General features: G+C 37.7%; 1 protein-coding gene across 2 annotated transcripts in view; it reads left to right on the top strand.

Annotated features, from left to right (window-relative positions):
* Nucleotides 1–26,043, top strand: part of Dpp10 (dipeptidyl peptidase like 10) — a 720,356-nt gene that overhangs the window by 672,002 nt on the left and 22,311 nt on the right. For both annotated transcript variants that reach the window (XM_006980956.4, XM_076547250.1), the window contains 4 exons: nt 3,528–3,649; nt 4,884–4,931; nt 14,076–14,174; nt 14,282–14,351. In XM_006980956.4, coding sequence (XP_006981018.1) covers nt 3,528–3,649; nt 4,884–4,931; nt 14,076–14,174; nt 14,282–14,351 — 339 coding nt within the window. The remainder of the gene's footprint in view (nt 1–3,527; nt 3,650–4,883; nt 4,932–14,075; nt 14,175–14,281; nt 14,352–26,043) is intronic.

The following is a 26,043-nucleotide window of genomic DNA, read 5'->3' as shown; positions in this document are numbered from 1 at the left end:
TATTCAGCATTAAAATGTCTCCTCATTCTGCAAGCTCTCAACAGGATCTCACAAAAAAAATGGATTTTATTTGGGGCAGGCAAAGGCCCTATTATTTCTAGATTCTACATGCACTTTCTAATTTCCATTTCATACAACTATTTTAAACATGTCAAGGCTGCTGTGGTTATTCTCAGTGGAAATTCACCCTGTTTGAAGAAGTTTTACCTCCCCTTCTTACCAAGTAGCCTAGGCTTTCTCTTGAGAGTAAAAATGTATATTGAGGGCTGGGGATAAAGTGCTCACTGAAAGCATGAGGACTAGTGTTTGGATTTCCAACTCCTATGCAAAAGCTGGGCAGACAAAAATCCAGCATTTAAGAGGTGAACATGGGGTCCCCAGAGCCAGTTGGCTTGCTAGACTAGCCAGAGTAGGCAAGTGCTTAGTTCAGAAAGAGAGACTGTCCAATTAAATAGACTGGGGAGCACTTGGAGACATCACATCAACCTCTGGCCTCCACAAAAGTGCATATATGCACAGGAACACACAGCCTGGATAATATTACCTCTCACATTCATGGTGAATCTTATATCAACTAAGACAATTAAGGGTCAAGCTGTGGTGCCACATGCCTTTAGGCAGAGCCAGGTAGATCTCCATGAGTTTGAGGCCAGCCTGGTCTACAGGGAGAGATCCAGGACAGGCACCAAAACTACACAGAAAAACCCTGTCTCAAATAACCAAAAAAAAAAAAAAAAATAGGAAAAGCCTTCGGAGACATGTTCATAGACCAATCGAATCCAGATAAGTCATTAAGACCCTACATTGTATGAATTTGACAATGAAAACTAATTCTCACAACTATGAACAAAGTTTTAGAGATGTAGAAATACTAAACAATATTTTATTACTTTCATTAAAAAAAAACAAAAATCAATATCTGTTGGAGCCAAGCCTCAGTCAAGGTCATTGGATGAACATACTTGAGGCTCTTTGCTCTTATTAGTCTAAAAGTGACTTTAAGCACATTGACTGCTTAGATCTGTGTGGTTACTTGTCTCATGATTGGGCCTCAGCAGTCAATAGTCCATAACCTGGACTAGTGCAGTGGACTGTGCTATAAAGGGAACACATTGCTAACAAGTGTCCTCTTACACGGCTCATGAAGTGCCAGTTGGCTTGACAGTAAGATGGAGTTTGACCCAGAAAACTCAATCACAATCTTGCCTGAGCTGGAAAAATGCCCCGTGGTTGATTTAATATATGGAAGAATCAGAATTGTTACCAAATCTTGTGTGTGTATTTTTGTCTAAAAGCATTGTGTATATATATATATATATTGTTTCAGGAATGTTGAGTAGTGTAAAGGGTGCTAGGGAGATAACAGGCTAATGCTTGCATTACAAGCATGAGGATCTGAGTTCTGATCCCCAGCACCCATATAAAATGTGTGGGTTGCATGCCTATGATCATACTGCTGGGTGGGTGGAAACACAAGAGGATCCATGGAACTTCCCAGTCAGCAACATAGCTGAAATGGCCAGCTTTGAGTTGAGTGAGAGATTTTGTCTCAAAAAATATATGGAGAAATAGTGGCTGACACCCAACATTAGAACCCTGAACATAACACAGGAAAGTGTTCCTGAACACACATTCATATCACATGTACATACACACTAAAGAAGTCTTAAATACCAATGTGAATCCCTAGAGAGCTTGGATGTGAAAGCTTTATTGAAAAGGACACAGAGAGGGAAAGGCTTCAAATCTTGTTACCACTGGCAAAGTATATGCAACCCAGAAACTGCTAAATCTCTCTGGAATAATAGTTCAACATCACTGTAAATATATTTAGTAAAACTGAACTTAGCCCTAAAAATCATTTAAATGGAAAAATTCATAACCATAGTTCAAATAAATTTATATGATTATCTCACAATTCATCAAAGGGTGAATTTTTAAGTGCCTAATATGTCTGTGGATTGTGATGATCTCACAGCATTTCAACTATAAAGTTGTAGCTCTGAGGGCTACAAATAACACTAAGCCTGAGTTCCTTCTCCCATCTGTGTGTCCATTCTAACACCTCTTCTCTTTTTCCCAGGATTGTCATATACTATGCATCAAAATCAATATGGTTTTTATTCACACATTCATGTGTATCTAAAATTATGAACCATTCTAAAATGTGTTTGAGAACACTTTGTTCAAATAAGCTTTTTTAAAGCTTTTAGATACTATGTATTAATTATGCATAATACTGGCATCATGACATTTTCATGCATGTATATATTTTGATCATATTCACTTACCTTATCCCCTCCTACTCCTGTTGGCCTTATTCCTCATCCCAAGTCTCTCTTCTACTTTCGTGTGTGAGTGTGTGTGTGTGTGTGTGTGTGTGTGTGTGTGTGTGTGTGTGTGTGAGAGAGAGAGAGAGAGAGAGACAGAGAGAGAGACAGAGAGAGAGACAGAGACAGAGAGAGACAGAGACAGAGACAGAGACACACAGAGTTTTGTTAGGGTTATTTATAGGAACATGGGCAACTTGTCAGTGGCTAAATCACACAAGAAAATGTCTCTCCTTCCCTCAGGAGCCATTAGCTGCTGATACCTCCCTAAGACATCTAACATGAGCACTCCTCTCTTTGAGGGGAAAGAAGGCACAGGTTTTCATCTGCTAACTAGGCTAATATTGTACTCGGAACTATTTATAAAATAAAAGGAATTAATATGTGGTTTATTCTTGAATGAATTTCTCATACCTTCTTACCCAAAGCACCATTGTCATAAAATAAAGACAAAAGTTTTCCCATTGACCTGGTACGTCAGTAGTATTTTATGTATTATCAATACACAATTGTGGTTTCTTTATTTAAAAATCTCAGTGCCCGTCTTTGATACATAAATTTAAGATGCCGAATTCTAATGTTTAGACTGTTGAGGTTGCAAAGTTATGAGCTTCATGTGAGGAAAGTTGTAGAAATATTTATTCATCTCTTGGCTGATATTCGTTGAAGATTGCTATATCTGTGACTCTATGAGGAAGTTCTCCTTTAGACTGTACATACAAATACCTATGGAGAAAATGTAGGGGCTGGAGATAGCTCAGCAGTTAAGAGTTTGTACTGCACTTGCAGAGAGCCAGAGTTCAGTTCCCAGCACTCAGACACTCTCTTCTTGCCTCCTCAGTTATATACATGTACATATACACATAGGCATACACATAAATAAAATGAAATAAATATTAAAAGGAAAAATGGAGTTAACAACAAATTATATGAATTCCATGGAATTTATTTATAGTTATATGCACCTACAACTTATATGCACATATATAATTTCAATGTTATCCCCAGAAGAAAAATGTATATGTCATAACGTTAGTCATGAAACATGGTTTTGCATGTGTTGGATGAATCACAGGTTGGAAAGTATTTCTATGGGAGCTGTGAGGCAAATTTTCTTTTTGACTGTATTTAAATGTTGATGCCATGAAGTTCAAGTGTATATTAACATTATTTCTCATTTTTGTTTTATTTTCCCAGTGCTTCTACCGAGGGACTGTTGAATCGTGTTTGCATCTCATGCAACTTTATGAAAAATGATTGCACGTATTTTGATGCCAGTTTCAGTCCCATGAACCAACATTTCTTGTTATTCTGTGAAGGTTAGATAGTATATACTTTTCAATGGGATCCACTGCATATACTTGGTTTGAACAGTTTGTTAATAGGTGTTAATGAATTACATATTTGCTTTGATTTGACACTTATTTCACATAACAAGGCCATAAGAAGGCTTCCGATTTCCTGGAGCTAGAGTAAGTCATAGTGAGTTTCTCAACTTGGATGTTGGAAACTGAATCTAGGTTCTTCCAAGGACAATGCATGCCCTTAACTGCTGAGCCATCTCTCCAGTCCCCTCAAATAGAAATCTTTAAGAATTAAAATGGATGTACAATCTATAGGGACATCTGAATCTGTGGAATCTAAAGAGGTGGGCAATTATTTTGACAAAATCATAGCAAAATAACAATTTGTCTATTAAATAAAGCAATGTCTGCCTTCCTCCTAAACAGTAGTTTTAATGTTAAGAGATTTAGGATCAATGGGGACAAAAGAGTCAGCTCCATTGGTAAAATGTTTTCCTTGTGAGAATGGGGACGTAAATTTGGGCCCTAGAAGTCAAAATGAAAAAAAAAAAAATGTCCAGTATGACAGCATGCATTATTAATCCCAGTGCTGGGGAAGAGAACCAGATAGATACCTGGGACTGATATCCAGTCTAACCTACCTGGCAAATTCCAAGCCAATGAGAGACATTATCAAAAAAAAAAAAAAAAGATGAATGGTAACTGAAGAGCTATGCCCCAGCTTGTCCTTTGACCTCTACCTGCACACAGATTGACCGGCTCACAAAGAATACGCATACCCATGCATGCAAGGATTTGGGGATCTATGTGAACTCGCCTCCTCTGCTCTCCTTCATTTGGAGTTGAGCAGAGGCTCTGCCCCTTATTCCTTCTTTTGTCTCTTGACCTCATGCCACACTCTTACATGGATATGTTTAGAGAAAACTTGCAAGGATGTATTAAAACGCCTCCTTTTTCCTTTAATGTGGTAGTGTACTTCTCAGATATGAAATGGAATCCATATATCACCTTGAAATGTAATGGGTGGCATGAATTCTGTTTACTTTGAATCTGGGTTTTTGTATTTTTAAATGTAAAGTACTTCCATTTGAAAAAAAAAGAGAGGGGGGGAGATTCTACCACGTGGCCTGCCTGAGAAGCATAACTTAGGTCATAAGCATGACCTTTGCCCATTCAGCCATCTTCCCAGCCACCTTACATGATTTTAAAAACCTATATATATGTGTATGTGTGTGTTTTTAAATTCCAGGTCCAAGGGTCCCAGTGGTCAGCCTCCACAGTACAGACAACCCATCAAGTGAGTGCCAAGGAAGACAGCTGGGGAAATAATATGCTTGGCCTTGATCATAGGCAACTTTTTATTTGTTCATTTGTTTGTTTTAATTCTGGGTGTCATGCCCTCTGTAACATTCTTCAAAGGGATCCTTAACATAAATAATGTGTTTAGAGGCCTTCAGGTTGATTTTATGTATGTTAATAAAACAGTAAAGGTAGTAGTTTGATCATGTTACAGCTTATCTTAGATCTTGACAACTGCTATATCTACAACCAATGAAGAAAGATTGAAACCTATGTCCATTCCCTCCTGTTTGCCTTTGAGTTTATGGATCATTTTTGAGCCTCATGTAGGTTATGTTCTATAACATACCTTTTATAGAGATTATCATGATTCATAGGTCATGAATATATCTCTTTATATTGAAATGTTATTTGCTTATTTGCCTTGGGGGTAGGGGGCATGAGTTTCTCCTTTCTGGAAACAGAAAACATGTTTTAATCCATTGGTTAATGTAATATGAAGCTTGGAGATAGTCATAAAATATTTGGAAAAATTATGAAATATTTTATGTGGTTTATTTTATCTTATTTGTGCCAGATATGCAGATGTTATTATATAATTCATATATATGTAATTATGTGTGAATATTCTTGATTATTCATTTATATATTCAGCCAACTTTATTTTTGACTAGCCACCCATGTTATCAAATAATGCTGTAGAGACTAGAGTTTCACTGATAAGATGGTTGTGTATTTAAGAACTTGAAATAGAGTATATGAGAAAGTATATGATCAAGTCAGTCTTTTTTTCAAAATTTATTGATTCATTTTTTATTTTATGGTACATATATGTATTTGTATGCCGAATGTATGTGTATTTATACCATATGAGGGCAGAAGTGCCCATGGAGGCTAAAAGAAGGCATTAGATCCCTTGGAACAGGAATTACAGTCAGTTGTGAGCTGTCCAGTGTGAGTACTAGGAAGAAAATTCAGGTCCTCTGCAAGATCAGTATGCATTCTTAACTGCTGAATCATCTTTCCAGTCCCCAGTTGAGCTTATCAGAGAATGAATTTTTGTATTATATTATTTTTTCATCCCTGTCTTCCATCTTTGTTTTCTTCTTTTGTTTTCTAAATTTACAAAGTCAGAATTCTTATGCTCCAATGATTTATCATATGCTGTATAATCTTTTAATTTTGTTTTTATTTATGTGGATGTGAATGTATGCTGGGTGTGTTCAAATGCCAATGGAGGCCAGAAGAGGGTGCCCTATCCTCTAGAAGCACTTACAGGTGGTTGTGAGCTACATAACATGGGTATTGGGAACTGAACTCAGATTTTCTGCAAAAAAAAAAAAAAGAGTAGTTCTTGACCACTGAGCCATCTCTTCAGACCTGTAAGCTATATATTCTTAATATTAAATGTGTAGGACTCATTCAAGTCAGAGAACATCCTGAGATAATTTGTTTTATGATTTACTTTTCCATATAAAGAAACTGAGTCACAGCGAGATTAAAGGACTTAGAGCTTTATTAATACTTAATAGAGCCAGAAATCAAATGAATCAGCCTGAGCCTAGAATATTTTTCTTTCAGGGTTTTATCCTGAGTCACATTTACTAAAGTAGCAATCTTCATTAGATGGGGCTATAGATGGAAATATGTAAAACTGGAGGACATGTGCCATTCCAAGAAAAGAAAGGCAGCCCTGGCTCATCCAGTTCTACTATATAGAGATTCATCACCTGCTCCCACAAAGATAGATCCTGAATTTGTGTTGTTTTCTTGTATGGCTGAAAAATAGCTCAGCATCTATTTCAATTTTTCATTGTTCCTTTATCCTCATCTTCAAAATGTATCTTAAAGGAGATGTGGTAAGTGATTGAATCTGCTCTCTACTCATAACAAAGATAATTAATTTTTGACAGTGATAATCCTTTTATTTTTGCACGTATATAGGGTCATTTGCAATATGTGTGAGAGTTAAGATATTCTATATTGAATTAAATTGGAATCACCTACTTACTACTTTGATTAAATTCTATAATATGCATAATTCATAGAAATAGCAAATGTCTAAAACCAGCCATGCCTTCACTTAATGTTAAGCATTTCAGTAATCAGAGCATCAGTTTTGGAGAGCCTACTTATGAATGCAGCATCCAAGCAGAGATAGTTATAACAACTTCAGTTGAGTTACCCAAATAGAGAGAAACTTTAACTTTGCATATACAAAATCATTGTATAAAATGACTCCACCATCACCTTCTGAGAGAGGAAACATGGAAGTTAATAGCTCTGAGGATCACTTTCATTGGAGCAAAAGAACAAATGCATTTACAATAACATAACTTTATGACCTATGACATCTGATAGTTGACAGCTCTTAGTGTCACATTGCATATTTGACCTCTGTCAAAAGGTGACTCAAAGAACATTCTTGATGAGATATGGATTTAATTTTATTCCATTATTGCAAAGACATGTTTTTATAACATCACTGGCAATTACAGAACATTTCTCTGGATAAGTTGCTAAATATTGCTAATATTCCTACCAAGAAGTCAACTGTAATTGCCTCATGATCAAGAAGTACAACTTTTAGTTGGCTGGATGGACAGAGGTCAGATGCTTGCTTTTCTTTTAAAAGATAATTATTTAGGAAGACCACGGTTTTATTTAATGACAAGTGAGACTGGAGTTGAAAAAACAAAAGCATATATGAGACAGGCTTAACTTCTCTCTGGGCCACATGAAGTAAAATATGGCATGAGAAGAAAATTGGAAAAAGAAAAATAAGACTATTTAACCAACATGGAAACCAATGGAAAACAGAGTAAATAAAACATTATCTAATATCTTTCCTAAGAAATTAATAACACAAAAGCTTTACTTTAATAATGACTATAGGAAGAGGCTCATATATTCTTCCAGTAAAAAATACAGAGAAATGAACATTTAGGAACATAAAATCATCAGCATCCATTTTTTCTATCATCCATATTTTTCTATCTTATTGTTCCTTTTGGTAATTAAAGCTAAGAAATAAATCTGAATATATATTTGTAAAACAAAGATATAGATGATTTTAAATTATATAAAATTGCAAAAACATATAAAGTGTTAGGACACCTTCTTAGCATACACAAAGTACCAAGTTCAATCACTAGAACCACATAACCTGGGTGTGGTGGTTCATTCATCTGATCCAAGCACTCTGGAAGTATAGGCAAGAGGACCAGAAGTTCAAGATCATCCTTAGCAACAAAGTGAGTTCAAAGTTAACTGGGATGACAGGATTCTGTCTCAAAAACAAAACAACAAGACACAAGGTAATTAATTATCTCAGATATTCAGAGATCTTAATTTGACATGGGAACCTTTCAGGTAATTTTATTGTTGTTTCAGTTTTAATATTTTCCAAATGCTCTATACTGAACATACATTCTATATATAATAAAGAAGAAACATTAAAATATCCATGATCTTCAGACATGGCATAAATACCACATTCCTACATGGTTAATGTTTGAAACATCCTTTCTTCTTTGCTGTCCATATTCACAAAGATGCATCCAAGGAAGGTACACCCCATAGCTCCAGTCTTGGGGTTGGGCCACTTTTGTTGTCAGTTCCTAGGCAAGCAATGCATCTCATAGAAAAACCAGGCAATAGTCTATCTGTCTGTCTGTCTGTCTATCTGTCTGTGTCTTTGCTCTGCTTATAGCCAACAGCATTCCATTATGGAGGCTTCCCTTTAAACACCAGTTTCTGTCCTCTGAATCCCATTAATGTGTGATTTGGGGGACTAAGCTCCTCCATGGTTTGATAGGTAAATCATGGGGATAGTCTCCTGTCACTTCCTTTGCCTTTCCTGCCTGTTCCTTCCCTGTTGCCTGTTTCTTTCACTTTGTCTCTTTCTTTCCAGCTTCCCTTTTTCCTTTCTTCTGTCTTCCATCTCTTTTCCTTGCCACCTTTTTATTCTTTTCTAAATTATCTTCCTTTGCATTCCCTTCACAATGTTCTGTTCTCATTATTTTCTCTTTGCTTCCTGATCTTCACACTTAACTGAATGTCTTAGGGTTACCTCACCTTTAAGTCATGTGTTGAGAACAAGTTATATTTACTAAACATATTTTCTGAATTTAGTGTAATTTATGGTGTGATGATACTATTTTGAAATGTTTTAAATCCTTCTTAAATTTGTTTTTTAACTACAATTTAGTTCTCTGTGCTCATAGAGAGACATTTATTTCATGAGTAAATTAATTCCATTTAATTTAGTAGAAAAAATTCCAACTCCTGTTATAGTGATGTAATTAGTTTACTTGTAATTATCTTTTTCCCCACTGGTGATTTATAATAAGTTATATACTTATTACTGCTAAAATATACCCACAATGGTCCCCCTAGATGTTTGTATTCATTTACTTAATTATTAATTGAAGTATAATAACTTACTGCACATTTATAGAACAAAATATTAGATATAATATGTATTTAGAGGCATAAAGATAAAAATTTAACAATCTTTAATGTCATGTCATTTGTACTAACATTGTCAAGTGACATTGGCACCTTGTACATGCAAAAAGTAATTGTGTTATCTATTCAATGTGCCTAAATACTAGTGTTTAGAGATCAAACAGTTGATGTTAGTGGCTGTAGAAGGTAAGAATTTGCTTTTCTAGGGCCAGTGAGACTGTCCAGTGAGCAGAAATGCTTGCTGTCAAGCTCATGAGTTCTATTCCCCAGGCACACAAGGTGGAAGGAAAGGACTCCCCAAAGTCCTCTGACCTGCACATGTGTGCCTTGGTATGCACATGCCTACATACATGGGTCACTGAATATCTCAATAGAAATAAAATTAAAATTTTGAAATATGGATTCACATTTTAAAATATTTATTATGAAATGTTTTTGATGGCTTCTTTGAAAATGTTGTAGAATTTCAATACCATAAGTTGGTTGAGTTTTAGGAAGGTCAGATGGCACATTCTCCACAATCTTTGTTATTGAGAACAATATTTAAGAAGCAGAAATTTGTTGGGAATGGGATCATACATTGAAATCATAATTCAATTGAATGAACAGAATTGTAGTGGGATATTTGTTTGCCCTGACAATCCTACACTGTTAGTAAAGTTAAACCTTGAATCAAGGGGTAGAGTCTGCCACTGGCCAATTGGAATGAGCCATAAAGATTTTGGAGGATCAGATAGTGAGGTCCAGGAAGAGAGAAGGAGAGGCTTAGGGAGACTTCTTGGTCTTTTCCACCGGGGACATGGAGAGAAAGTGTCAGCCGTCATTTCTCTGCTGCTTTCTTGATCTAACAGGTTTGCATCCCAATATTGACTCCCAAGTTTTTATTAATAATAGAATAACTTAGATAAACACATCACAGAAGTGAATTGATTGTGGTAGAATGTGACCATTTCTCTTGATTTCTGAGGCTGAGCATGGAGCCCAGTGGAAAAACACTTACCTGGCATGTGTGAGGTCCTGGGCTCCATCCGCAGCAAAGCAAACAACAGCAGCACAGTAAGTAAATAATTAAAATACAGGAAATGAAAGGATGGTCAGTAGAGCAGATAGGATGTGGTTATAAAGGAATTTAATAAATACAAAATACTTGAAATGAAAACAAAATGCAGAATGAATACAATCAAAGTAGTATTGAAAGTTGCGGATTTAAAATATTAGAAAAAATAAATAAATAAAACCCAAACCTTCCAGTACTACATGAAAATAAGCCAAGTCAGTCATTGAATCTGTGTTGATGATTGGTCAGTATCTGCATCTGGCTGTGATCAGAAAGGCAACGGACTTGTAAAAATAGATTATAAAATAATCCAAAAAATATCATTAAAAACATAAAATGAAGAAAAATACAAATAAGATCAATCCTAACAACAAAAAAACACAATGATGAACAGAAAAATCAAACTGCAGAAAGTCCATGATAAGGGGGAAAAATTATCAACAACAGAAAAGGGTTATATCCACCCCATTGCACATAAGAGTGATAAAATGTAACTACATGTGTCTCATCAGACAAGAAGCAAACCACATACCACAGAACCATATATTTAAAATGCAAATAGAAAATAAAAGCCTTTACTAATGTATCCCACATAATGCTTAATGAGTGAATGTACCACCAAACTTATAAAAGCTGTTCTAGAAAATAGAGACCCAGTCATACATGGTAGTACACACATCTCATCCTTGCAGGGTGGGGGGCAGAAGTAGGACACTCTCAGACTGGAGATAAACGTAGGCTGCAAAAAGAGTCCAAATCCAGCATGGGCACATAATGAGAACATATCTTAGAAAAAAAGAACACCTATACCATCTATTACCTATATTCCAAATTCAGAATCAAATAAAATTTCATAAACAGCCCTGGGTGAAAAGACTCATTTGATGAAGTGTTTACTTTGCCAGCACAGGGACCTGAGTTCAGTCCCCAGAATTGCCTTAAGAAAAACAGAGCATTGTGGGGACACACTTAATCCCATTCTGAGCATGTGGAGGATCCCCGGGGCTCATTGGCCGGTAAGAGATCCTGTGGACCATAAGAGACCCTGTCTCAAACAACAACACAAAGGTGGACTGCACCCGAGGAAACAAATGAGGTTGTTCTGTGGCTTCTACAAGATAGATACGGCACCACACGCGCGCGCGCGCGCGCGCGCACACACACACACACACACACACACACACACGAATAAAAGAGAGAGAGAAAAGAACAGAAAAAAATTTCTCAGGAATTTAGTTATAAAACTAGTTTACTAGATATTATACTTAGAGTCTAATATTTTATGATGTTATACAAATTTTACCCATTCCATGTTGCTGAAATACCCTCAGTCAATGTGATCCACCATATTTATACAAGAATCACAAAGAATTTAGAAAATTAACATTTGATAAATTTGACAAACATTTAATAATACAATCACAACAATTTCAAATGGGCACCACAAAATATGTAAAGAGAATTTCTAAATTTGATGATGGTATCCACAAAAATACTATAGCTGGTGTCATGTATAACACTGAAAGACAGATGTTCCTGTGTGACCAAGGGGGGCAAGCTAGCTTTCCCCAATCTTTTCTCTACATTCTGTTCAAAGACTCAGCCAGGACAAAGACAAAATTAAGAGTAGCACAACTGCCTTTATTCTTCATTTGCAGAAGACATAGTTTTATATGAGAACATATTTAAAAATAAGCAAAAACCTACATATCACAAAGCAAACTTTTAAAATGAGCCAATTTACCACACCTACTTATATCTATATATCTATATCTATATCTATACTATATATCCAAATATCTTACAAAACATGATAAAGCTTAAAAGTTTAAAATTAGAATTACATTGATGCAATACCTAGGATTGAATCTAGTTAAAACATATGGCCCCTAAAATAAAAGCTATGGTATATGTCTGGAATATCTACACACAAATACACACACACACACACACACACACACACACACACACACACCACATACTTATTTTAGTATGTCAAGTCTCCCCATATGTATTTTTATATTAAACAAAAAAATAAGTAAAATTTAGCAAGTTACTTATATGTTTTTCATAGTCAATCAACTTTAAAAAATTAAATTATGTTTATTTGTTTATTATGTGGTATTCTCATGTCACACAACACATATGTACAGGTCAGGGACAACTTGTCCTCTCTTTCTACCATGTAGGTCCTTAGGATCAGCCTTAGCTACTAAGGTTTGAGGACATACATCTTTACCTGCTGAACCTTCTTCCAAGACCATCAGTCAAATTTTTTTTTTTTTTTTTTTTTTTTGGTTTTTCGAGACAGGGTTTCTCTATGTAGCTTTGCACCTTTCCTGGAACTCACTTGGTAGCCCAGGCTGGCCTTGAACTCACAGAGATCCGCCTGCCTCTGCCTCCTAAGTGCTAAGATTAAAGGCGTGCGCCACCACCGCCCGGCCCGTCAGTCAAATTTTAAATGTTTGTTTGATTGTTAGTTTTTTGTTATATTTTCAGTTCATCAGTGTCTTCTGCAGCATCCCATATTCTATTGGTCTCACTTGCATATTTTTGCTCTTAGACTATAATTACCACATATCTCATATTTTGCATGTTTAATTTTGGAATATGATTTTGTGCTTTTTCCAGCTTATTGAACAGTTGGGCTATAATTTTAACATTCTCATCTGAGACTGATATTGTGTAGGTCATTTCAGTGTTGTTCCTACTGACTACATTTTGTTCTCCTCCTGAGTTTTTATATTGGTATCTAAATGATTCAAATTTTATTTCATTTATTGCTAGATAATTTTGCAATATTTAAATACTGTAAAGGAGAGTAGTAGCATGATCAGACTTTTATTTTGAAATGTAAATGGTAACTCTGATGTACTGGAACAAATGGGAGGAAATTCACTGAAATGAAGAAGTTCAGTTGGAAGACCCCTGTAGACCTGACAAGTAGAAGCAACCTGGTGATAGTTTGTGATAGTGGATTGATTCCTAGTTATTGAGTGGAAGGTAGCTGCTCATATGCCACTTTGGGTTTGCAGAATGCTTTAAGGTTTTATGATTGAAGAATTTCATAGATGCATACAATGTATTTTGACCATACTCAACCCACCTTGTTCTCTCCCTAACTCATCTCAAATCCAACTCCTACTCTTCATGTACCCCCTTCAACTTCATGGTGTTTTATTTTTCTAGAATCCACCAAGGCCATTTTATGTTACTCATATACACTCGGGTATGGAGATATCTAGTAGAGCATGATCAACTAGCCTGGGCCACACCTTTGAAGAAAACTCCCCACCCCCACCCCCAACTAGCAGTCAATAGCTCCCTGGTTACGTATGAATGGGGATTTTTGAGCTCCTCGCCATTCCCTGCTGGAATGTTCACTGGCTTGACCTTCTCTACGTACTCACTGAGCCTGTGCGTTCATGAGAGCAAAGGTTTCTGTCATTTGCCACATCCAGTTGACACTGTTTCATTTTGGGATACCTTGATTTCTGGTTCTTACAGTCTTTCTTTCCCATCTACCCCAGTGGTCCCTGAACCTTGCGGGGAGGGTATGATGTGGATGAACTTTATGGCTGGGTGCTCCACAGACACTTCTTCTCTGGTTTTCAGAGTATTTCATCTTGGAAAGCAACTCTCTGATGAAAGAAACTATCCAAAAGAAGAAGCTCGCAAAGTCAGAGATTAGAATACTTCACATTGATGACTATGGTAAAGTTTGGCACATGCTACATCCTGCAAGAACAGTTTTCTCTGAATCTTATACTTTAACATTTAAATGACTCTCCATCTTTAATATTTTGCTCTTTCTTTAAAAGAACTTCCTTTACAGTTGTCCTTTCCCAAAGATTTTATGGAGAAAAACCAGTATGCTCTTCTCTTAATAATGTAAGTATTTTATTTTTTTATTGAAATAAATGGATCTAAAGATTTCATAAGTACACTCTTGTGCCTCAGATGACAGATTTATTAAGTGAACAATAGAATTATTCTTGTTTAACTAGTGTCCTAATTTTATTTCTGTTTTTGGGATAAAATGTCTTGAGGAAAAGCAACTTAGGGAAGAAATGGTTTATTTGGGTCATAAGTCCAAATTACAGCCATCATTGTGAAGCAGTCAAGGCCAATAATTAAAACAGCTACTTGTTTCACATGCAAAGTCAAAAGCAAAGAGAAATGCATCCATATATGCTTGCTTGCTTGCTTGCTTGCTTGCTTGCTTGCTTGCTTGCTTGCTTGCTTGTCTAAGCTTTGCTGAATTTCTCCACTATTATTCAGTTCAAGACCCCCTACCTAGGGAACGGTATTGCCCACAATGGAGAATGGGTCTTCCCACATCAATCAACAAACAGTGCTATCCCTTATAGACATGTCCAGAGGCCAACATGATCTAGGTGATTGCTCAATTAAGACTATTTAATTCTTCCAAGGTGATTCTAGTTTGTGTCAAGTAGATAGCTAAAAACTCACCACAACTGGGAGCTGTCAGTTATATGGGTTCCTTATGGAGACCATCAATGAATATTGTGTGAGAATGCTTAAATTTTTGGTACATCTTCAATCCTGTAATGAATCTGATTCTGTTACTAGGAATGTTGACACCAGGTATCTTGGTATGTGTATATCTGTTTAGTAATTATTGAAGCACTGTGCTCCCAATCAGTATTTTTACAACAACGAACAAACACATAGTAATTGGTTATGTCTGTGTTACCCTTTTATTTCATTTTCCTTGACTTGTGGCCAGAGAAAGCAAGACTGTGTTTAGGAAACCTGAGCTGCAGAATGTTGATCCTAACAACTGAATTTATTTGTACTTTTTGTGAGATCAGGGTGGTACTGACTTCAGCATGGTGACCCTTAATATCTCATGGTAAATGATGTCATGCTGATTGAGCCTTGAGTGTCTGAGGCTTATTAGTCACTGATTTACTATGAAGCCTGGTAGCATATTGATCCACAATGCCTTATATTATCCAGAATTATGTTCAGAGCCTTAATAGGCACAGGAAAATATGAAAGTGTCTTGTGTTTACCGTATATACAGAATGACTCTTCTGGAGCTTAGCCTGCTTTTGTTCAAAGTCTAGCTTGCCACTTACTTGCTGCAGGTCTTTAGGAAAGTGACTGAACTTCATAGTAATTCAGCCTATGATGTGCCCCCTTTACAGGTTAAGTGAAATGGATCACATACTTTGTTCCATGTCTCCATTGTGCTCCATTAATACATATGATTCATATACTTGTAATGGTGTTTTGCCCTGACTTTATTTAGATATTTTAATTATGTAACTAGTCTGTCTCTCTCTCTCTCTTTCTTCTCTCTCTCTTCTCTCTCTCTCTCTCTCTCTCTCTCTCTCTCTCTCTCTCTCTCTCTCTCTCTCTCTCTCTCTCTCTCTTTGTGTGTACACCAGAGGTCAGTATTACTCAGTGTCAAATGTTTTTCTCAATGTCTATCTACCATCTCTTCTTTTTGTGGAAACAGAGTCTCTCACTTGCCTAGAACTTGCCAAGCAGGCCAGGCTGGTGGACCACCTGGCCTCAGGGATCCATATCTCTTTACCTCCCTAGTCTGGGATTACAAATGTGTACCATTATAATGCTGGGGATATTTTATATAGATGTCGAGAGATGTAGCTCAGATCCAGACAGTTTTTTTGACCCTCATAGCCAGAGGGTCTGCAATTCTAGTGGTAGCATTCTCAGACACCTTTCACTTGCTCTTTATTAATTCTTCTGCTCCTCCCTTTCACCAGTTTTCTTCTATGCATATGACATATTGAGGAAAATACTAAACACACTAAAATAAGAAATCTTGGAAATTCAAGCACTTTTTTTGTCTTAGTCACTGTTATTATAATAATTTCCTTGGGGAGACATAAATAACATCTACACCTCCTTCTAATGTCTCAGAACAAACTTACATATGATTTCTCCAGTCCCAGGAGGGATGAATGAATTCATTAGGTTTACTTACAGGGCAATGGGTAAGGGGTTTTAGGCAGGAGGATAGGTGGTCTTTGTCTAAGTTAGGGTTTCTATTGCTGTGAAGAGACAGCAGGACCATGGCAACTCTTATAAAGAAAAGCATTTAATTGGGGCTGGCATATAGTTTCAGAGGTTAGGTCCATTATCATCATGGTGGTGAGCATGGCAGCATGCAGGCAGACAGGACGCTGGAGCTGATATTCCAACATCTTGCAGGCAATAGGAAATTGACTGACACACTGGGTGGTATCCAGAGCATAGGAAACCTCAAAGTCTGCCCCCGCAGTGACACACTTCCTCCAACAAGGCCATCCAACTCCAAAGCCACACCTCCTAATAGTGCCATTTTCTATGAGATTATGGGGACCAGTTATAATCAAACTACAACAAGCTTAAAACAACCACACTGGAAAGTCTGTTCCCAGCAGGTTTGATGACTTCATGTAGCTGCTCTCCCCTCACCCCTCCCAACCTATATACTCTAGTCCCTCTTGTGCCAATGTGTTTGGAGCAGAATGGCATGTAACTGATAAGGGTGGCTAAAGGCTTGAATGAAGGTCCCATGACCCTCTTCTCCTTCTCTTCTCCTGTGAACAGTCCCAGCAAAACCGAAAACAGTGGCAGTTTGGGAAGGAGGACAGTCCTGTATCACAGTTACATTGTCCTTTGGGGATAGGGATTTTGTTGTTCTTGTTGTTGTCTCAAATTCACTAAAAACTAAAGTTTCCTCAGGAAAGAGACCCTAGGAGGCATCCTTCGGGGTACCATGACCTTTAAGATGGAAGATAAGGAATGGCATTGTGTTTGGGGTGTGCTTCCTTTATTCAAATGGATATGGAGGCAGTTGCTTTCATGCCTCCCTGCTGCAGAGATGAGGCACTCACTGTGGAAAGCAGACCAGACCTTCAGATGTTTTCTGTTTGAAGAGGGATGCTAACTTGATCTTCTTGGCTTCAAACTTGTCCTTTCATCTGGTTGATTTTGAGTACATAAGGATGCGAACCTTAAATCAAGAAGTTGATTTAAAAATCTGTCACATTGGAAAGGACCACCTCAGTCTCTCTTTCTTTTTTTTATTTTACAATACTATTCAGTTCTACATAACAGCCACAGATTCCCTTGTTCTCTCCCTTCCTGCCCCCCTTCCCTTCCCCCCATCCCTCCCCTCATTTCCACTTCCTCCAGATCAAGGTCTCGCCCCCCCACCAAGGACTGAGATCAATCTGATAGACTCAGTCTCTTTTAAGAAGCACAGTAGTGAGCACAGGACCTGGTACCACTGCCTAGATGCCTCCCAAACAGATCAAGCGAATCAACTGTCTCACCTATTCAGAGGGCCCAGTCCTCAGGGGAGACTTTGCCCTGGAGGAGGTGGGAATGGGGGGCGGGCTGGGGGGAAGGGGAGGGAGGCAGGAGGGGGGAGAACAAGGGAATCCGTGGCTGATATGTAGAACTGAATGGCATTGTAAAATAAAATAATAGGAAAAACAAAGAAGCACAGTAGTAAATACATTGGCTGAGACTGGCTTCCAATTGGAGCTCTTAGTCTTTCCAATACACTGCTTACTGGTTCTAAGGTACTGCTATATTGTAAACAAATTGGGACTAATAGTGTGTCTTTACATATGCACAGTGTGCAATGCATTTTATATGCATAATATTTGTACAAAATGTAAGTGTTGTCTGGGCATAAATGCTTACACTTAGTGTTTAATAAATTCTAAATATAATCATACTTGTTTAATAAATTGTATAAAATCATAGTGTTATCTGGGACATAAACACTTTCAGATGGTGCTTAATAGGTTGTAAGCGTAATCATGCTTTTATTAAAGATAGTGCTATTTTACACATTTAAATATAACAGCATAAATATGAAATGTATGATATAGGACCTATAAAGTTACTTAATAGGTGGTTACTACAAGATCAGATGAAGTAGTGTAGTCAGACTCATGGAATCTACACTGCTGCATTCTGGTTTGCTGAAGCAAGGACTGCAATTAGGTATTTTATTCTGACTCCTGTTTCAGCCTTTAGATACTGCTTGCATTATGTATTAATACATTTTATTCCAACTCCTTGGTTTTAAGATATCAGTGATCAGAAATTGTGCAGAATACATCATGTGTAAACCAATAATGTATGCTTTAATTTCTATTGATGAATATAATCATTTCTAGAACTTCATGCTTAAACATCTAGACAATGGCAAGCATAAAGGTGGTTTTTTAAAGCTATTTCTTATCTTTTTAAGATGGATTCAATTTGCCGAATATGATCATCTCCAGTCACTTGAATTTTCCTGAAAGTGGCATTAATTCATTTTTTTTAAACTGGAAAATTCCACTGCATGGGAAGTTGAGTGAACCGAAGGACACACTTTCTCCTCCTAGGAGTAAACTCTATTTTCTAGTGATGAAATGGCTTCCCTTTCTAAAACTGTAATAGTTGATTGTGTTTTCAGTAATCATGAGTTAAATATTGCTGAGAAGAAAATAGCCAGACTTCTGCCACTTAAGTCACAAAGGATGACTTAGTAACCATAACAACTCATTTCTTGCTGTCTTGTGCAGTAGATCTGGTCTACAAAGAGACAGAAATCATTTCTTGGTCTGAAGAGCTTAGTGTACAGCTGATTGGGATGTCCAGAAATATAGTTCAGTTCATAAATCGCTTGCATAGCATGCATGAGGCCTGACTTCCAAGCCCCAGTGCTGCATATAAACCCGACACTTGTAAGGCCAACACTCAGGATGAGATGAGAAAGGATCGGGAAATCAAGGTGATCTTTGAGCTACAATGTCAATGTGGGGTCAGTCTAAGATATAAGAAACCCTGTCACACAAAAGTAAATATATCAATCATTGATATGATTGTCATTGAGGTCATGGGACTGTATTCCTTACTCTGACCTTTTGATTAATTTTGTTGCCTGTAAGTTCTGTAACAGTAGATGGCCTATCTGAGTACTTCTGTTCTAGGTTACCACTCTGCTTCCTGCTTGACTTTTCTGTCCTTTAGTGTCCCTCCAGGTCCTCTCTCTCTATTGCCCACAGTGAGGACAAAAATTGGGATTTTACATTGGATGGCATTACCCTCACAGCAGCCACCAGAAACTGGCTCCTCTAGATATAAGAAACCATTTGATCCCAGCCAAGTCTCCTCTCTGATCTTGGCTCAATATATATTTGCTCACAGTGCCACAGTCTTTGCCCAACTTAAAAAAGTCTAGTAATATTTTATTTAAAGACATATTTCCAAATAATTATCTGCATGTCCTTGTTTTTAATATGTAACCAGTGCAGAGAATAGGCAGTGCTTCACTCTTTCATCTGTTAACCAAGCAACTCTTTCCTTTTTATTGTGTTGCCTCAGCACACTAATTGGAGCATAATCCTGCCCCATGAATATTGACAGAATGCATGAATGAATGAACAAAAATGAAAAAAAAAGTGAATCAGTCAACCATAAAGGTTTTCAAGAATAAGGTGAATTAGAGAAATATGGGAGCTTAAATAATCTGAGCACTTACAACATGTATTAATTTAGCCTTAGAGGTGAATCAGTTTCTCATTTATTTAGATTTTTCTGAATGATACTGAAAATTGATGCTTACACATCTCCTCACTATTTGACCTTATAATTTTCCTGTTGAACTTGTATTCTTAAGCTAATAAGAATTAACACCAGCTACCATTATTTTATTTTACATACATCATTTTAAATATATATAGATCCCATGCATGTGTGATGCATATATGCATGTTCCCATACATGTAGATGGACCTACGTGTGGGCATATGTGAAAGGTTCAAGGTTAGCATCAACTCTCGTTCTCACTCTCCACCTCAAGGGTCTCTTTCTGAGATTTTGGTTTGGTCTACCTAGCCAGTTTGTCCCAGGGAATCTGTTCCCTGAATCCTGTCTCCTGTCTCTGACTCTAGAGCCTAGAATTATGGGCAGGCCACCATACTGGCTTGGCTTTTTATCTGGGTGCTAGGGGTCTGAACTTCAGTCTCGATGATTTCCTAGAAAGGTCTTTATCCACTGAAACATCTCCCCAATCCCCTATGTTTAATTCTTAAAGAATCATGCATGCACATAATTTGTTCCTATCCTAACAGGAGGAAACTAAGAATAGAATATGTCATGTCTGCCATCCCCAGAATCATGAGCAGGGCAAAATTATTTCCTGAAGTGTAATTGAATTTATTTGTTTATATCAAGCTCTATGCTTTTAATATTACCCATCATGACCTGCCAGTAGATATTTCCATATTATAATAATTACTGGATGATTATCATTGAATACAGAATTGAATCTGAAGATTTTTATATCTAGTCAAGCTCTTTTGTTCTGTGTTCTTCCCACGTCACAGTTGAAATGACGCTGCAGTAAATCTATGACCTCCCTCTAGACTGTAGCCTTTGAAGTTCAAATACCCCCAACTGGTGTCCCTAGATGGGGACCATGTATTTGACACTAGGGCCTTTGGAGCTCATTTTAGATTCAAACCACAGCAACACCAAAGAGCCAAACATGGAAATCAGGGACTTGAGAAGCTTTTTTTCTTGTGTTCTTGATGCACTGCTAAGACGGATAACTGTAAGAAATAACATCTGTTACCTCTAAATGCTAATGATCTGGAAAATACTGCACATGGACCACAGTGATGTGTCTTCTATGGTGATGGGAACTCCTTTATTACATATGAAGTATCTCATACCTGATATGCTAACTTAAATAATGCCCACCTATTTAATTTAATAGCACATTTCTTTCTTTTTTTTTTAGAAAGTAATTTTCTCACATACTGGGATAAGAACAGGATGGGTATCATAATTCTTCTTTTATAGGTGAACTAAGAACATAAAATAATAGGTAGAGCCCCATATGGTGACCATCTATTTAGAGATGAAACATTATCAGGAAGATGAGACCACCAAGAGGACTCAGTGGATAGGGTGCTTGCGGCCAAACCTAAAGACTTCAACTTGATTCCCCAGGTGGAAGGAGAAAGATTATTCCTGAAACTTATTCTATAACCTCTGTATGTAAACACACACACACAAATAAATAAATGAGGGAAATGTATTAACTCAGAAAAAAAGTCTCAAAATAGTGTAGACAAGTAAGGGGTGTTCAACGTCTTCATCTCTTAGTCCTATGCTGGTTAAGAATTCTGGTTTCTTTGTTTGTAGAAGTGAGCCTCATATGCTGAATATTTAAGTGAATATATTCTGAGCAAGTTTTATAATTGTATTAGTGCTAAAAGCTGAAATTACTAATTATCAAGTTTTCTAGTTTTTTCAGTTCTGTGTCTCAATATACTGATATGTTATATGGTTCTGCTGTTAGCCACTGTTCATCATTAGCATTGTGTGGCTGCTTTTGTTTATTTGATACAGCAAAGTAAGATAGGGTTAAACATCTGTGTTAATACTTCCATATTTTTATTGATAAATTGATTCCTAGAATCCAGCTAGATGAGTAGGAAAACAAAATGGTATAACTACCAGAAGTTGTCAATGATGTCCCACCTAGTATGAAGTACACTTTCAAGGTTTGAATGAACACAAAAATCATGGACTTTAGAGGCTCTTTTTGAACATGGCCTAACTGAAGAAAGGTTTGTAGAAAGAAGCTAACACACAATCACCCTTCAGCTGAAATTTATTAGGAGAGAGCTTCATAGTCATGGACAGCCATGGTCATACCCTGAAGTGCAAGAGAATTTTAAGAGAGGCAGAGAAAGAATGATGGCCATAGGCCTTGAAAAGAGAGACTCCTTTAATTAATTAGTTAGTTAATTAATTAATTACACTTTTTACTGAGAAAATTGTCACTTGCTTGTTTTATATAGGTGCAGTCTTTTATTTTTGTTAACAAACTTTGGGTCAATATATATGTCTCAGGAAGTCAAGTATGGAGCACCTGTCCTTGAGAAGCCAATGGAACATCTGAACTATTAGAAGACAGAGCAGAAACATTAGATATATCCAATGTGGCCACATTGGAAAGAGGGGTAAAGAAATCCAGTGGCCCCTTCAAGCCCATCTCCAATGTCCTGAAGAAAAATTAAACTTTATTTGCTGGACCAGGGATATGCACATCTAAGCAGTTGTGGGCAGAGTGTTGTCCTGTCTGCCTGAAACACTATTTCTTAGCTCTAATGTTATCCTGCAAGTGGGTCTGTCATGTTCTTAGAACTGTGTGATAACTCTTACAGGGAGACAAGCACTCCTTTGCTCCGCTCGGGCTGACAGTCTTCTCTTTCTTCTTCCAGCATGAGATTCTTTGGGAAATTCCCATTTCCTGGGGTCTGCTGTTTCAGAGTCCTCATTTCTGGCAGGCCAGTCATGCTGCCATCCTACCCTGTTAGGTCACAGGCCCTCTACTATGCTGCTGTTCTCTGTTCCCCAAATTCAAGCCACACATCCTATGGTCTTCCTCTGGACAGAGCTGGAGAGTACAAACAGGCCTCAAGTTGCTCTTAGAGTTGACTTTTTTTCCCTTACTGTGGAGAGCAAGGCCTACACAAGAGGCCGGTGTTCCAAATCCAACCCCTGCTCTAGCCTGGATGCCCTCCCTCCTTCTGCCACTGTAGACAAGTCTAGTCTTCTGCTGCCAAGTCTCCAGTAACCCATCACCCCCAACCTTTCCCAAGTTCTTAATCCCCTAACCCCACTGAGCAGTCCCCACTGCTGAAGCATAAGGTACCTTGAATTGTTGCCCCAGTTCTTATCAAAATGGTCCTGACTCCTGAAATGGAGGCTACATTGCAAGGCATGGTAACATATAAGAAGGAGAAAGTCTCTTTGGTCTTTGGAACAGAAGGCTTCCCCTTCAGAACCGATCCAGCTGCTCATTGCATGGTGCCGAAAACCCTCCGAAGTTGAGTACCTTCCATTGAAACTGATAGCACCATTTCCTATTTATGGATACTCCATTTTTAAATTTTATTTTGTGTGTATGTGTGTATCTCTGTGTGTGTGTGTATGTACACGTGTGTGTGTATGTACATAGAGGCCAAAGATGGGCATTGAGTGTCTTCCTCAATTTCTCTCCACCATGCCTTTTGAGACTAGGTCTCTCACAGTACCTGGAGCTCACTGACTCAGATAAACCAGCTGGACAGCAAGCCTCAGGAATCTCCCTCTACTGGCACACTGCTTGTATTAAGGGCATGAATTACCATGACTGACTTGTTCACATGGATTGTAAAAATTGCATACGGGGCTTCATGTTTGTGTGTCAAGCACATTAATGACTGAGACATCTCCTAATCTACTTCCACATTCTTTTAGCCAGTGTATAGAATATTTTTCACTCTAATAGCTAAGAGGAGTACAGTCATTGAATCCATATCAAGAAGAGAATGCATGCTTCTGTCCCTGCCCTGTTTGTAAATTGTGCTATGGTACCATTTAATGGTAAGTGATGCAGGTGTAACCCTTTCAAAATGCAAAGGAACTGGAAAAGGATGTTCTAGCTCTGGGATGATGTAAATATTTAAACAAATGAAAGAAAAGATCTTCTAGCCTCCTTCCCTTTCTATTCCCTCAATGATGCCATTAGAAATTATCTCAGATGAAATTGGCCAAAGGATAAGAATTAATGTAGTGCAACTTGACAGCAGATATCATTAGAAGATTGTGTTTTCTCTCTGCTTATTCTATGTTTTCTGCCTGGAAGATGTCCCCAGGGCCCTTTTCTGTTGGTTCTATTCTGTTATTTCATGTGCTGTCTAGGATGTTTATCCCAAGGTTAATTTCGTGTGTATAATACTAACAGTCTATTTTGGAGTTTTAGGTCTGGCTCATTAATAACCATGCTGTTCACTGTTTCAATCTGTGTAGTGATGAAAGTTCATCTTTTTACTCCATGTTACAATTTGAATAGTAGGACAGAAAGAGGTGGATTCTGCATTTCTTATGCTCTCATGAGAATTTTTAAACAATATTTGTATCTGGCTAAGGAGACAGTGCTGGATCCCATTTAGAGAAAAGGCAAAAGGGTATTCAATGTCCTTTAAGGCAAGGAAGAGTGTCTTTAGTGGATAATCATTGGTCCTAGCATGAGGAAGTCTGATCTACCAAAAACACCAAGTAAATGGGAAATGTGTGGCCCAGGATGTAGGGAGGAATAGAATAAAGTTTCTATTAAATTAATGCACATTATTTTGTCATTCATAAAGAAATGTTTATTTTTTATTATGTCTATGTGGGGATGGAGTATGTGCATGAGTGCAGATGCCATGGAGACCAGAGACTGTGCCTGATCCCCTGAGCTGGAATTATAGGCAGCTGTGAGTCATTCTAGTGGGTGCTAGAAACCAAACTCTGGTCCTTTACAAGAGCAGTAAGTGCTCTTAACTGTTGAGCCATCTCTCCAGTCACCATATTTTTGAGATAAATAATAAATAGTGTATTGAATACAATACATTCTTAAATTTAAAACACAGAAAAGAACCAAAGTGTCACCATGGTAGCCTTCCCCTGGAGTCTTCCTTGGTGGCTTGCAGGTGGTGTCACTGTGGGTTTGTCCTCTTTGTTGTACAGGTGTCTCAGGTGTCTATGTTTTGTTTTGTTTTTTTTTTTTTTTATCTTTCCAAATTTCAACCTAAAAGGCACCAATGAGATTGAACTCCATCAACCTCAGGAGCCCATTTTACTTTCTCTGCCCCTTTAAATGCTCTGTCTAAATATAGTCACATCTTATAGTGCCAGGGATCAGAAACTCACTGAACTTTAGGGCACAAAATTCTCCACATACCAGCATTTATTTTGCCCATAACCACTTATTTCCCTTAATTTTTAGTTCCATACTCTAAGTAAGGGACCAATGAAGAAACCACCAAAATGGCTGCTCCATGATCGGGGGTAGGGTTTTTATTATAGGTAAGAGAGAACAGGGGCATCTGAAAGAGTCCAGAGCAGAGAAGGAAAGAAGCAGATAGACGATGGCCAGGGCTATGTGTAAGATAAGCAAGATTGGTGGGGATGAGGGGGTAGGTTTGCTGTTATATGGAGAAGCAAGAATAGTGGGGGTGAGGGGATTAGGTTTGCTGTTATTATAGAGACTGGTGGCTCTCTTGGAGGAGGGAAGCCTGTAAACTGCAACAGCCTGGGAGGTAGCACAGTAGAGGAGTTGGGGAGGAGAAAATGGCCTGCAAGCTAGCATGGACTTTGAAAGGCATAACAAGTATATGTGAATAGGAACTGAAGGAACCTGGGGGCCAGCATGGGTTTTCAAATGCAACAGGTATATGACAAGGGAAATAGACCTGTCTGGCAGGCAGAAACCCATTTTGCAGATTCCTGAACAAAGGCTGGGTGTAGGCTTTTAGCAATGTTTCTATAGTCGTTTCAGAAGAGCCAAGATTGTCATTTCTCGATGTAGACACTAGTTTTTGGAATTTAGTTAATTGGAATCCCTTTGGAGTTGACACATACAAGTGCTATGTATGCTCAGTACTTAATGTTCCTGGGGTGGTTTATTGGCTTTTCTTTTCTTTTTTCTTTTCTTTCCTTCTTTCCTTCTCTCTCTTTCTTCCTTTCTTCTTTCCTTCCTTCCTTCCTTCCTTCC

This window comes from Peromyscus maniculatus, chromosome 11, assembly GCF_049852395.1.
Source record: "Peromyscus maniculatus bairdii isolate BWxNUB_F1_BW_parent chromosome 11, HU_Pman_BW_mat_3.1, whole genome shotgun sequence".
NCBI classification, from domain to species: Eukaryota; Metazoa; Chordata; class Mammalia; order Rodentia; family Cricetidae; genus Peromyscus; species Peromyscus maniculatus.
Note: the sequence above shows the minus strand (reverse complement) of the source record. Positions and strands in the feature narration are given on the sequence as shown.